At 42.2% G+C, this 14,431-nt stretch overlaps 1 protein-coding gene across 6 annotated transcripts in view; it reads left to right on the top strand.

Moving 5' to 3' along the window:
* The window catches only part of HDAC4 (histone deacetylase 4), a 256,523-nt gene that overhangs the window by 234,467 nt on the left and 7,625 nt on the right, over nucleotides 1-14,431 (top strand). For all 6 annotated transcript variants that reach the window (XM_077659443.1, XM_077659445.1, XM_077659442.1 and 3 more), the window contains 11 exons: nucleotides 134-435; nucleotides 1,188-1,237; nucleotides 1,353-1,420; nucleotides 3,495-3,649; nucleotides 5,987-6,042; nucleotides 7,002-7,089; nucleotides 9,011-9,130; nucleotides 10,225-10,322; nucleotides 10,797-10,915; nucleotides 12,023-12,092; nucleotides 13,042-13,190. In XM_077659443.1, the coding sequence (XP_077515569.1) occupies nucleotides 134-435; nucleotides 1,188-1,237; nucleotides 1,353-1,420; nucleotides 3,495-3,649; nucleotides 5,987-6,042; nucleotides 7,002-7,089; nucleotides 9,011-9,130; nucleotides 10,225-10,322; nucleotides 10,797-10,915; nucleotides 12,023-12,092; nucleotides 13,042-13,190 (1,275 nt within the window). The remainder of the gene's footprint in view (nucleotides 1-133; nucleotides 436-1,187; nucleotides 1,238-1,352; nucleotides 1,421-3,494; nucleotides 3,650-5,986; nucleotides 6,043-7,001; nucleotides 7,090-9,010; nucleotides 9,131-10,224; nucleotides 10,323-10,796; nucleotides 10,916-12,022; nucleotides 12,093-13,041; nucleotides 13,191-14,431) is intronic.

The raw sequence follows: 14,431 nt of genomic DNA on the forward strand, positions 1-14,431 counted from the left end.
CTGTCTAATAATAAAGTGCACTTAGAAGTATGTACACCAAAAAATAATGGGACTTTAATGCTCATGGCAAATAGCACAGTGATTTGGTTCTCAAGCTCAACACCTGTGCGATACGGTGCCATGCACTGCCCAGGCTCCGCATTCACTCGGCACCAACACGGTGCACGGCCGCTGTCTCGTGCCCTGTCAAGCCCCCTGGTGAGCCTCAGCCCTCCGGGTGGAAGCAGCAGCCCCCAGCACCAGTCAGAACTGGGCAGCCCCCCTCCTCCTCATGGGAGCCCCCCACATCGGATGACCACTGCTCTGGCCTACGACAGCCTCATGCTGAAGCACCAGTGCATCTGCGGTGACTACTCCAGCCACCCCGAGCACGGTGGCAGACTGCAGAGCATCTGGGCACGACTGCAGGAAACGGGGCTTGTGGCACGCTGCGAGGTGCGTTTTGACGCGAGGAACAATGTTCTGAGCTGGTGGAATTATCCATTGTCCTCCTTGTAATGTGCTCCGTCAACCTACTTGAGGCACAGCTTAAATATTGGCACACTAGGAACGTACTTGTACTTTGTCATTTGCCACAAACCAAAGTGCTGCCTGCACCGCGGCTGAATTGTGTTTATGGTACCACAAGCACAATGCAGGAGGGCATTTAATAAAAAATTGAATTCTTCGAGTGAACTGCATGTCTTGCTTTCTAAAAAGACTTTCATTTTTGCTGTTTTAGAATAGTTGAGTTGGTCTTGGGTAATTCAGATGGTGCAATGTGTAAAATATGGTGATCATTTTTTTACAAGAAGTTATAATATGGTCTTTTCATGTTGGGCAGGGCAGTGAAGGAGCTTTCTTTTCTTGTGATTAGCCACTGGCAGGAGATTTTAGAGAAGCTTGCTAGTTTTAATATCTTCTTTCAAGATGTATTTTCACAGTAGATTCATTTCACCTACTTCTCTACTGTGCCTTTGTTTTCATTAGTTTGAGTCTTTCCTTGCTCACAAAATTTGAGTAAATGTGTATTTTGATGCAAATGTGTTTCAAGTATATCTTCTGAGCATGTGGTACTTCCTAAGTGTATTTTAAATGCTTGGAACTATGTTTCAATAAATTTCTCTTCTGACCATGTTGCTGTAAAAAGCACCAAAAACGAATCGTGAACTCTTCTCACCTCATCTCCTTCCTCCTTTGCACAACAGAGGATCCGGTCACGAAAAGCCACGTTGGAGGAGATACAGTCATGTCACGAGTAAGTGCCTGTTTTGGCCGCAAGAATAGCCAACCTCATTGTTAGCATACGAGAACTTTGTTCTAATTAAACATGCGGTTGGAGTCTTACTTTTCTTGTCATTCTGCATGTGCAGTGAGGGCTACGCCTTCATGTTCGGCACCAATCCCCTCAACAGGCAGAAACTGGAAATGAGCAAACTCGGTAAGTCTGTTTTATCAATCGTATTTCAGGAATTGTTGCTCATGTTAATTTTTTTAACACTCTCAATAAGCTTGTCGCTTGATGTTGCTTTAATGTACAGTGATATGTGTCCCAGCTTATTTCCTTAAAATGAAATTTTATAAAGATCAAACAGTGTTGTGAATTGTTAGTTGATAGGCATGTGTGAATATTCAATAATTTTGAATATTCATGCAGAGTATGTTGCTGGGCTAGTTGGTAGTTGTCGAACATCATGGAATCGCAGCGTTGGCAGACAAGGACACAGAGGACACACACAGCGCAATTGTGTGTGTGTGTCCTCTCTGTGTTCTTGTCTGCCAGCGCTGCGATTCATGATGTTTGAATATTCAGTTGAACAGTAAAGTATTTGTCTCGAGGGAATAGCGTTTGAATAATGTTCCTGGAACACTTGCTGCTCGTGGTTTCGGTTCAGTATACCTCCCCTCTTCTGGGATGGCACCGTGGTGCGTACGCAACCAAAACCTTGACTCTGTGCCGCGTGACTGTGTTCCCCCGCATATTCTGGAGATAGTGTGTGCATGCTCGTGGCAACAGACGCGCCCAGATCTGTACCTGCTAGGTGTCTACGGCCGAGCTACCTGTGGTGCACATGCGCTGTGACCGGCATGGCGGCACCTATCAGTAGAGCCACCAGTGTGCACGCTGATTGGTTCCGATGGGGCTGGCATGCAAGCAGCTGGCCGGCGCTTGGCGCCTTGTAGCGTCCTCTCGGCAATCTGCACATGCGCAGTGGCACCCCGCAGAAGCAGACCGCGCTGTGCTAAATCTCTAATCGGACGCGTGGCTCCCTTGACTTCCGCGGAACAAGTCTGAGCTGACTACAGCTGCTGCAGCCAAGCCACTCTTTTCCACTTAAAATTCGATAAACAAGCGCGACAGCGCGAGCATGGCGGGGAGATAGCACGAAACACATGGAGATGGGGGCCATTTTCTGAAGTTCGACGCGCGGTGGCACTGGGCACGCAGTGCGTACACCTATCAGGTGTAATGGAGTCACCGCCTGAAAGCAACAGCTGCGCAACGACACAAGCACAATTAGGAGCAGTAATTCGAGGCCCGGCACATGGGTCTCAGACTCCACAGATACATTGGTGTCACGTGTAGGTCAGAGGCCCCAATTCCCGATGGCCATTTCTGCAGAAACTCAACACAGATTCAATAGGTGTGACAAAGCTTCAATGCATTCTCTTTACGTTTTCATGTAATGGCCTTGTGTGTTCAAAAAGTACATCATTTCGGAAATGCTTATTGCGACTTTTTTGTGTTTCAAAAGTATTCGAAATATTCCATCCAAAATTATTCTAAGAAAATTACTATTCACTTCGAATTTGCTCCAAAAAACTGCTATTCGCATATGCATATTAGATGAGGTAATCAGTCCATAAATTGGCAAGTATGAATGGCAGTACTTCAGACATGGTGGTTGCGTGGAACATACACACACAAGACAGGGTACAGGACGAGTGCTCGTCCCGTACCCTGTCCTGTGTGTGTTTCGCGCAACCACCATGTCTGAAGTGTTGTACCAACTAGCCCGACAACACGTTCTATTTATGAATGGCAGGTATTTAAAAAGCACAAGTGAATCACTGAGATATTATTGTTTTGCTGCTGGAGCTGTGAATGGTTGATGTAGTCTGGCCTTCACAATCCTTTAGCATCGGTAAGCTAGAGTACAAAAATTCAGAGTTGAGTGCTGTGCAACCATACAGGGCTGCTGCTCATTTGTATGGATTAATTTTATTCACTCTTACATGTTTGTCTTGTTTGTACCATATGTTGCACATGCTCCAGAAGACTTTGTCCGCTCTTCTATTCTAGTTTGTTTCACTTAAACACTTCCAGGCATTCTGTGCATGTTGCCACTGCTAGAATGTACCTTGTTAAGGGGTTGGATGCAGTTCAAATTCCTAAGTTCATTTAGCACAGTCTGAGTGGGTTGAAAGGTATTGCATTATTGCAAATTTTGTCATTCACGACACTGATGTGTGCATCCTTGCTTGACCTCTAATGCTCCTCTGGCATTTTTCAGAGCTTCCAATCAAAAGCTTTGTGATGCTGCCATGCGGAGGCATTGGCGTGGACTCGGACACCACCTGGAATGAGCTGCACACAGCCAGTGCTGCACGCATGGCCGCCGGTTGTGTTACTGAGCTCGCCCTCAAAGTGGCCATGGGTGAAGCTAAGGTAACTGCATTTGCAAACATATTCTTTTAAGGCATGGAATGCCTTTAGCTCCCATTGCCAATATTTCTATTGAACTTGGGGCTTTAGCTTGCTTGACAACGTTAGGGCCAACGTCTCTATTGAAACCTCCTTCGAGATCAGTTTGACCATGCCAGTCTGACCTTGGCTTAAGTGTCAGTGCAAATTTTCTGCATACATCAAATAGGAAAATGGCCAGTTTGATAAAGTGGCTTTGTACAACAAATCACTGTTTGTTAAGTCGGCTTTGTTTTCAAAACTATAACTATGTTGTACCTGTTGTATGTACTTTATCTTCTATTCGAGATTATGTGAAGGTAGAAGGCTATGCTGGTAGTGCTGAGCAGTGATAATAGCAGCAGCAGCTTTCAGCTTTTGTAACAACTTTTGTCATGAACTTTCTTCAAGTAGCCTGTTAGAATAAGGCTTCCACATTCTGCAAAATGCCAGAGGTCTAACAGAGGATGCTGATGCCACAGAGGAAGGATTTTTCTTTTATGTCATTCGTCACAAAAAATTTTTCTTATGTACAGGTAGCCACCGAAGTTAGAGATAAATCTTTTTGCTGCACCCCTTTTTAATGAGAAATTTAAGCGGGCAGCAAGTCAGGCTTTGCAGTTGCTGCTACTCTCATGGGGTGTTGCATACCATATTTTCTTGCATAGTGGGTGCAATTGCATAATAAATGCATCTGCTATTCTGGCTGTCAGAATATAGATTCTTGTTAATATATTATGCCACATAATGAATGCACCTCCTTAATTTTTGTAGTTCTTTTTTTCTGGAAGAGAGGGGAAGTGCACCTATTATGATATAAATACGGTAGCCTTTTATGCTTGCTGCATGCTTTTCTGCTCTTATAAGTGGCGCTTGAGTATGTTCCCATTCTGCATTTGGTCAACTTACTCAATTTTATGCATAGGGCAACTTGCCTAATTGGTCTACTTGCCTAGTTGCGTGTACAAGCCAGCAAGTCCAAGTGTTCTGAAATGCTTGGACAGTTTTTAACTCGATAGCATTAAGGAGTTCGTGTCGCAGAAAATCAGGCATCGGTGTCGTTGACCGCGAGTGAAAAATGCACAGAAAATGTCAAGGGAAGCAACATAGGGGCAGGTGGGCCACTTAGGTCTTGTGACCTTGCTGTGTCATCACAACCTGTCCACCGGATTGTGAGCAAACTGCCCACCGTGGCAGGTGTCAGTTAAATTAGTGATCAGTCGCAAGAGGTCGTTCGAAAAAAGGAACCTGGGTCGCGCAAGGCCCACCGGTGGCAGCACATGCCATCGCAAGGTGGTGGCGCATCGCTTAACCGCTGCACCACGGCACCAGGAGTGGTATGAGGATCCCAGTGATCTGCAAATGTAAAGTAGAGAATGACTGAAGAGAATGACCAGTTCAGTATATATGGGCATAAACCCATTAATAAGCTATCACTTCATACCCTTAAGGCGGAGCTTAAGAGGCCTCTCCAGTTTCTTCCTTTGTTCTTATTGGCAGAAAAGGTTTTCAAAACTTATTGTTCCCTTGCCATTATGTGACTCAAAAATTTGTTTTTTCCTTCATATTTTTGTTTATTTTTCCTTCTGACTAAAACAGTTCATTTTGCCTGTATTTGTCACGTTTGCATGAACGGGCTGTAAATTGTGAGATATTTTATGCGGCAGCTCGTTCAGTCGAAAAGCTGTCAGCATAGTTGTAGTCGGCACTGCGTGTCGGAAATAATAGGGGGCTGCGTAAAAAAAATTGTATCAAGGTTATTTGTGCTTCTAGTGATCGATGATTGATTGGTGTGTGATAGGCGATGATGAGTTAATGAAATCATTGTAATTAATTGATTAATTAAAGAGTGAAAAATTAAAAATTAGAAAAAGGGGGTTGGTTCAAAGGTGTCAAAATGCTCAGAATGAAAAAGCCAATGCTTGATGATGGTAATGAAGAAAATTTAGTGTGTGTAATTGATCAGTTAATTGAAACAATTGAAAAAAAAGAGAAATGCATTCAAAGGTGTTTTGAACGGGCAAGGTGTCGCGCTGCAACACACTGTCACTTTCCACTCTCAAAGGCGACACTTCAGTGTCTTACAATTTCTTATTTGAAATATTAAAACAGTAGAGGTGTAAAAAATCATCTGCTTTCACAACTCATTACTTAATCTGATCACCCAGCAATGTTGATGTTTACATTGTGTTTGTGTGTGTGTGCATACACACATATACATTTGCATATGCATCCATGTCACGTGAAACACTTATTGCTGTTCAGGGGCGATAGACTGTTTTGTGACTGTTGAATTTTTTTTTTCTTATTCCATGTTCACAGAATGGTTTTGCTGTGGTTCGTCCACCTGGTCATCATGCAGAGTTCAAACAGGCAATGTAAGTACACAGGGATAAATTCACGACTTTCAATGGTTCTCGTTGTACAACCTCTTTGCTCATCAGTATGAATAATACACAATGCAAGCACAACAAATAAATTTGCATTTACACAGACTGTGATACTGTGCATACATTAATCTCATCTGGGCTTTATAAGAAACAAAGAAAGAAGTGTCTGAAAGCACTGATTAAAAGGCTTCACTGAATGCTAAGTGTGGTTGCTACAATATTTTGCATTGTTAGGTTGCAATTTGATGCATGGCAGCTAGGTGTATGCAAGAGTAAACTGTCAGTCTTTGTCTTAGGCCAATGTTAAATCCTTTTAGCAGCACAAATTAAACATTGAATAACTTAAAGAAAATATCCATCAAAGTAATGATAAGTGAAGTATCCAATAGGAAGTCATAATGGATAGGAAATTGGTTGCATAAATCTCTGTACTCTATTTACAGCAATTGCAATGAGTACTCTTATTTACAGCAATTGCATTGAGTGCTTCTTAGACCTATATACTGCCTCTTGTACTTAGTGCATCAAGATATACAGAATAGGACAAGTTGTCGGGCGAGTTTCACGTGTTGCAGGTTTTTTAAAAAAATGACTTGGTAAAAAAATTTTTTTGTCTCATCTTGTTCTGGTTTTATTCTGCCCTGTTTCTGCCCTTTGGTTTTTAGCCTTCATTGTTTTACCACTACTTGCCATATCATTTCTGTTGCCACGAGTGCATAAAATTTCTGCCGCTTTTTGGCGCCTGTGTTTTGGGTATATATGCAGTGTTTCCGTGGTTCTTGAATAAAGTTGAAGTTCAGCGCCTGTGACGTCGTCTTTCATGTCTCTTGTCTTCTCTCTGTGTTTTTTAAGCGCTGTCAGCAACAAAAAATATACACATTTTTATTAAGCAGTGAGTAGTCAGTATCAGCCTGAATAATTATTTCTATTAATTGTTTGTATTGCAGGGGCTTCTGCTTCTTTAATTCTGTGGCCATCGCTGCTAAACAGCTTCGACAAAAACTCAAGGTGGAAAAGATTCTCGTTGTTGACTGGGTGAGTGCCACTGACATTTTCACTTCTTGCCTCCCCTCTTTTTTTTGTTCCTTGAAAACGAGGTGCAATAAATGTTTTTGGTAGCTTTATGGGTTCATCACATCAAAGGTTTGCAAAAACGCTGTCTGCCTGTTTTGGTCATGAGACAGGGTAAACAGCGCACAGGCAACAGTATAAATCTAAATGGAAAGTTACGGTTCTGGAAGCATGCAAGTTATAAGACTAGAGATATAAGCAAGAGAGTTAAGTTGAGATGAACGATTGTAATTGTGCATATATGTATATGGAAGGACCTACCAATTTACTATGCATATTGATTGTCATCGTGAATGTTTGTGCTCACTGAGGCACTGTGCAAGCAATGCTTAGGATGCCTTTATTTGCCACATCTCATTGCCACACAGCTGCTGCATGTAACTTCATCTCTTTCATTCTTTTTTTTATTTTTTGCAGCATGCATATTACTGTTATGTTCTTGCTTACTAGGCATTCCTACTGTTGCAAGCATTCCTCTATTCTGCTTGCAACAGGCTACTATACCCATGTGCTTAATGAGGCCAAGGTATAAGTGCAAGTTTTTGTCATTAAACGTGCCAGAATTGTTTTTTTTTTTTTCCAAGAAGTCACAGCCAGGTTACAATTCTCAAAATGGGGATGCTGTACCTGTGGACTGATTTATGGTCTTATATTACATGTATTGCTACCCTGCTCTGCTGAGTTCAACTTGTGGAGACCACAAGCATTGAGCAAAATTTGGCACGAGGGACACAGAGAAAACACAAATATTTGGTTGTTTGACTTTCAAACCAGATGCTAGTAAACTTCCTCCAGTTCAAAAGAGGTTCAAAACTGACAGTGCTCCAGCTAGACCCGCTTTTCAAGTAATGGATGTTTGGATGAATTTTACTTGCTGTGCTTGTGTGATTTTAAGAACATGAGTACGTTTCCTATGTTAATAAGAGCATGAATACTTTTGCACAATTTAGCATGCTTTGATTGCTGCATAACCTGCATAAATTTACCCTTGAATCTCAGAATGCTAGCAACTTGATACTTTTTGAAATGTACCGTACTGCCACAGAAAGAAAGAGGCAGAAAGAAAACAGTGTGGATGAGAGAGCAAGCATGAGTTGATACTTAACTGAAAATGGAAAGAAGAAAGAGACATGGACAAGACATATAATGCTCATTACTGACAACTGGTGATCCATCATAGAATGTTAGAGCACACATCAGAACAAAGAAAGCTTGATCAAAAGTGGCCAAAACGTCAGATGGAGTTGTAAACTTGGCAACCAAAATGAAGCTTGCACTAAAATGAGAAGCAAATTTGTTTTTGTTTCTTGTTGCACCAGCTTACCCCATAAGGGATAAGCTTCTTTGATTGTATTAAGTTGAGTCAGTTTATTTATTTCCTGCTACAGGCCTCAGGAAAAAAAGCCACAGCTTGACAAGCTCCTTTAGCCCTTAACATCTGGCAACAATGACACCACTGGTCGCATGAAAACAAAGAAGGGATACATAGACCTAAGGCATAATTCACAATCTATGGATGAACAGTGCTACTTATGCAGAAATTTGCAGAAACATGAAGTAAGTGCACAACATAACATAAAAAACAATTAACATACAAAATTCAAAGCACGGACTGAACGCATCATTTAAGCAGTGTGTACACAGAAATTATAGCACTTGAGTTTATTATCGTAAACGCATTGACTCTAACGTTAAAGAAATGGCAAGGCTCATAGAGATAAGGGAAAAAAAAAAGAGCAGTAGACAAAAAAGCCACAAAAGCTCTCATCCTGTGCTACATAACATTATCACCGGTGCAGTGACTGCACAGTTTAACAAAAAAAAATGTGTTATTAATGTTACGTATCATGTAGTAAAAATTTTTTATTCTGTTGCTCTATTTCAGGATGTCCACCATGGAAACGGGCTGCAGCAGATTTTTTATGACGACCCACATGTGCTGTACATCTCCCTTCATCGACACGACGATGGAAACTTTTTCCCTGGCACGGGTGACCCTCAAGAAGTAAGGCTTTTTGCACTTTTCTAGATTTAGCGGATTAGTTTACTGGCCAGAACTGGTGTAACCAATGCTTACTGAAAAAAATATTTTAAAGGAATAAAAGGAAGCTTTGCCAGTAAGCACTCACACTTGACAATTTTCAACTCAACCTAACCAGACAGAGGGTCTTGCTAGTGAGGCAAGGTTGGATATGAATACAATTGCAGTTCACGTCATGTGGTGATGAAGGATACACAGCACTGTTTGCGTCCTTCTTTGTATCCGTTCCTCACCTGTGCAATTGGGATAGTGATTAATGCACCAGGAACCTTCCTTGTTCACAAGTTATCTGAAGTGGGCTGTCACAAAGGTTGAAAATTGAAAATTGGCTTTTGAGGAAAGGAAATGGCGCAGTATTGGTCTCACATCTCCGTGGAGACCTGAACTGCACCATAAGGGAAGGGATAAAGGAGGGAGTGAGAGAAGTAAGGAAGAATTGCTGTAGTGGAGGTCTTTGGAGTAACTTTGACCACCTGGGGATCTTTAATGCACTGACATCTCATAGTACAGGGGCGTCTTGTGTTTCGCCTCCTTGGAAACTTGGAAACGCGGCCGCAGCAGCTGGGTTCAAACCCGGGAACTCTGACTCAGTAGCCGAGCACTCTAACCACTGAGCCACCACGGCATTTTCAAGACAAGTTGACACAAACTTACTCGTGATATTAAGCAGGGAAATCGGAGCCTTGGCATCCTTGAAGTAAGACTCATGATGGTGATTATATATACCGATGACTCAAGGCAGCCTACTCTGTGGATGTCAGTGACAATGCAACAGTGAAAAACGTCTTGAACTAGACAGTCTCTGGCCATTTCAAAAACTCAGAGACAATGACAGAAGTATGTCGATTGTATGTTGAATTCTTTACCTAGCATGGGTTTTGTGGACTGTATCTAGGCTGCTCATATGCACAAGGAAGTAATAAAATATTGGGCAGGTGGCAAGGTAACCTTCCAAATGTTGCTGGTTTGCTAAGCACCTGCGCTGCCTTTTTCAGCTATGAATTAATGATGTGTGGGCATGCTGTTCTCGTTTTGTGATACTCAACCTCCTCATTTAGGTTGGAATTGACGATGGCACAGGCTTCAACATCAACATTGCTTGGTCTGGTGCATTGAACCCCCCCATGGGTGATGCCGAATACATCGCAGCCTTTCGGTGAGTGCACCATCCTATTTATTAAACTTTGTCATCAAAATCCTTGCTTTCACATTTTTTTTTTATGCACATAGAGGCACTTATCTTTTTCTACTCTCGATACACTCTGTCATTTATACTGAAGTTATTAAGCCTGCTTGTGTACTATCTGTTGGTGCTATTGTGTGAGTGCACTGATCCAGCTGGGTATGTTTTACCGTTTTTCATTGTTGTCAACTTTTTAAATTCTTCAGCTGGTTACATTTTCCTGGAAGACTTTCACCTTGATTAACTGATTTCAAGGTCAAGGTTGAGGACAGTACACTACTTTACCTGATCAGTTCTCTAATTTGTTGAAGTATGGAAAAAAAAAAGTATCATTCTTCTCTACTTTTTTTTTTTTTTTTGTGGTGTACCAGAAGAATCTACATGTTATTGTGCATTTTCATCAAGTGGAAGCATCCCAATCTCTTTTGGCCATTTCTTTTCTCTTAGGACTATTGTAATGCCCATAGCCCGGGACTTTGACCCAGAGATTGTCCTGGTTGCGGCGGGATTTGATGCTGCTGCTGGCCATCCGCCTCCGCTTGGTGGATACCAGATATCGCCAGCCTGTAAGCTAATAAGCTCTTTACTCTTTGTGCTACCATCTTGTGGTGTATGGTAGTAATAGTGTCCTGTAGTCACTGTAGCGTTGATAGATATAACAGGCTGTTGCCAGTTTAAAGACTTCTGATGTTATAGATAATTTCCACATGGTAATCTATCATGAGACCTGCACATAGTTACTGGCCTAGTACTGAACAAGAGACCCATTTTTCCTAATATGACAAGGAATATTTGCTGTAGGACAGTAATAACATAGGTTGGGAATAAACATATAAAGATATGGAAAGGGTGAAGTTCTGTACAACCCTGTTTTTAATTGAGAAAAATAGTCTCAAGTGTAAGCGACAGTGATGAGTAATAACCATGTGCTCTCAAAGTGCTTTACAGCATTTGCACGTGACCTGGTAAGCTGTACTATTGTAGTTATTTAGTGCAGTAAAACTTCATCTTGAAGAGGTCTTTTAGATTCAACTTGTTCTTTGTTAGGTCTTACGTGAAAAGAGCTAGACTTTATGAGGTACCGGAACATTGCAATAATGCTGCTGCAGTTGCCTAGAAGACCAACAAGAAAATGGGGTCATTTCTTTATACAGCTGTTCTCTCTGTTCTTCCCTGACAATAGCTGATGGGAACTTCCTCAGAGAAAGTGGGGATAGGTAAAAAAAATGTAGATATGCTACCATTACTAAGACTCTAGTTTTGTGGTTGGTGGAGTAGAGCCACATGCCAGTGGCAGCAGTATAGCAGCAGAAATACTTGCTTGAAGGTGATGACAAAATAGCAAATGCAATTTTTGCTGTGGTAGCCGTGTGCATTGTCTGTGATTGAGCTCTAATGAACTTCCATTGCGCACTAGTTCTAGAAGCACGACACTGTATCAATGTAGTGCCAAAAGAACTCCTCTGTATAATCTTTGCTAACACATCCTAATTCTGTAGAGACACCGTTTTCATTGTTTTTTATGTGTTTTAAGTGCGCTGTTGGAAAATTTGTTACAGCATAGCGAATTATGCTTTGTTATATTGCGTGCTAAGGAACTGACTGTCAACATTAATGCATGATTGCAGCAATGCAAGCTGTTATAAATAAATGCAATGGCATTCACTTTGCAGGTTTTGCCTACATGACAAAGCAGCTCATGACACTGGCCAAGGGAAAAGTGGTGCTTGCTCTAGAGGGAGGGTGAGTGAAACCTTCATGTCATTCATCTTATGCAGTGCTGAAGGCTTTTTTCAGGCAGCGTTCAAGTCAGAGCACTTCTTACCTTTAAAGGAGATTTTTTTTCATGTTAAAATGCCATTTGCAAGTCTAGCAAGTGTCCTGTCCTACTTCTCTGTGTCTTTGTCTATTTTGCACTAGTCTAGGCGCCTATGAGTAACTCTGCAATTGACTGTTTGCACATCTATTCCAATGTGTTGGTTTGCATGGCTTAATTCTCTTTCTGGGTAGCAGGAGTGCACCGTCTGCCATGCGGACGCTAATTCATGTGTAGCGCCCAGTCAAAAACACCATTTTGAACTGGCCAGAACACCATTTACAAGCAGTCGTGTTCCATTTTAGTATAGATGTGCTTTGGCCAATTCCAACAGGTCTTTCTTGACTGGGTTCTGCCGTCAGCGTCAAACCATGAGCAAACATGAAAACATTGCCACTAAACAAGAACATAAATTATTAGCTGCTGGAAAAGAAATACACGCAGGGACCTATTAACACTTAAACGCAGCAGTCTTGGTGCCATCAAAATGATAATCAAATGCATTAATAGTTAAGTCTGCCCCAAGTAGGACCTTCTTGTTTTGCTGCTCCCATTTCAACTGCCTTGGTCACATTCCATTCGGCACTGAAAGCGAATATTGCCTGGTGTGTGTGAATGTGCATATTCCTTGTGTATAGCAGCACCAATCTCTTCTGTACCCTGACCTATCTCCTGTCTTCCTTGCTAACATTTTTACTGGCCGTTGTTGAGACATCTGCCATGAATGAGACAGTTATGGTAGCCAGCAACTTTTACCTTCTTCTGTTTTCTATGTGTAAACTCTATGCTGCCACCTATGTGGGAATAATCTGAACACTTCTTCTGTTGCGTCTCCCGTGGACTGCTCCTCATTGATTGCTGTTGTGGCCTTTGCAGATACGACTTGCCGTCCATCTGCGACTGCTCCCAGGAGTGTGTGGCTGCTTTGCTTGGGGATGAGTGTACGCCCCTGCGTGAGGAGGAGGTCACTCGGCAGCCCTGTGCAGCTGCCGTCCAGCTGCTCCAGAAGACTGCCGCTATCCAGGGTAGGTGGCAGCATTCCTCGTCCGAAGGAGGAAAGTTTGGAAAGCCCTAGCCACCTTCTTCCCCACCATGTGAACCTATTATGGTGAATCATTGAATCCACGCACAGCTGATGCTTCACATTTCGTGAATTCACGTTTATGCATTATGTGAACATGTCCCTTCAACCTTTTTTTCTTTTTAAGCTTAACTGGATTAAAATGTGACTCTAGCATTTCTAGGATTTCCGGCCCCATTCTTCGTCTCTCGTCTCTAAGAGTGCCCTTACATTTAGTGTATGGTTGTAATTGCCACCATTTGGCAATTTTTTATTACGAGTATTAGTACAATATTGGTCCCCCATTTCTACACACGAATAGACCGCCCATTATAATTTCAGTGAAGCCATTGCAATGCATCTATCGCATCACAGCATAGGCAGCAGCATACGAGAATGAAAAAAGGAAATCGTGCCCCATCTCTGATGGTGCCCCATCTCTGATGGTTGCAGTGAAAACCAATCATGTCCGAGCCTGTTGGTACGCCTTGCAAATGTCTGCTAATAAAGGGATGGAGTGGTATAACTAGAGTGCACCGAGGCCAGTGCTGCTACTGCACTGCCTTTGGTGCATTCCTGCAATGCCGCCCCATCCTGAGAGGCTATAGCAATGTCCACAATGTAATTACAGTGAGCACTCGGGGCAGCATTGCTCTGCATGCTTCCTTGTGATTCCACATCTTCTTTTTAGCTGGCAGTTGCAAGGATAGCAGCAAGCATAAACTTCGTGTTTGATTTGTGACATGTCTCATAGTGTCCTTTGAAAACAGCTTTAACTAAAAATGTTTGCACAGAATTTCTAAGATGCTGCTGTACTTTATCATGCTGCATGAATATACCAAATAACGATGTGCTTCAAATGTTCAGTCCTGCTGTATGCAGTGCACTGTAGAATATGATTGCAAAGCGCTGCTGCAGTTCAGTAGCACATTTCCTTAACTGTTTGCCCACTGGCCACCATATGTCTTTTGTGTGTGCAATTCGAAAGCACTATTGTTCAATTGAAAAAAAGGTTTTCTCAAATTTCTCATGTACTTAGCTGTGGAGCGCCACACGTTTGGTGCATCACGCTTTTCCAAAGCTAGCCTCAGCGGCTATAGTTCGTGATCATTTAATGACCGTTGCATTTCTTGGACAAATGATGCCTGTGGCTGAAATGCAACAATGAGTGCTAGCAATAGATGTTTAAACTAAGCATGAAAAAAA

The sequence above is a fragment of the Amblyomma americanum genome, chromosome 3 (genome assembly GCF_052857255.1).
Source record: "Amblyomma americanum isolate KBUSLIRL-KWMA chromosome 3, ASM5285725v1, whole genome shotgun sequence".
In the NCBI taxonomy this organism is placed as follows: Eukaryota; Metazoa; Arthropoda; class Arachnida; order Ixodida; family Ixodidae; genus Amblyomma; species Amblyomma americanum.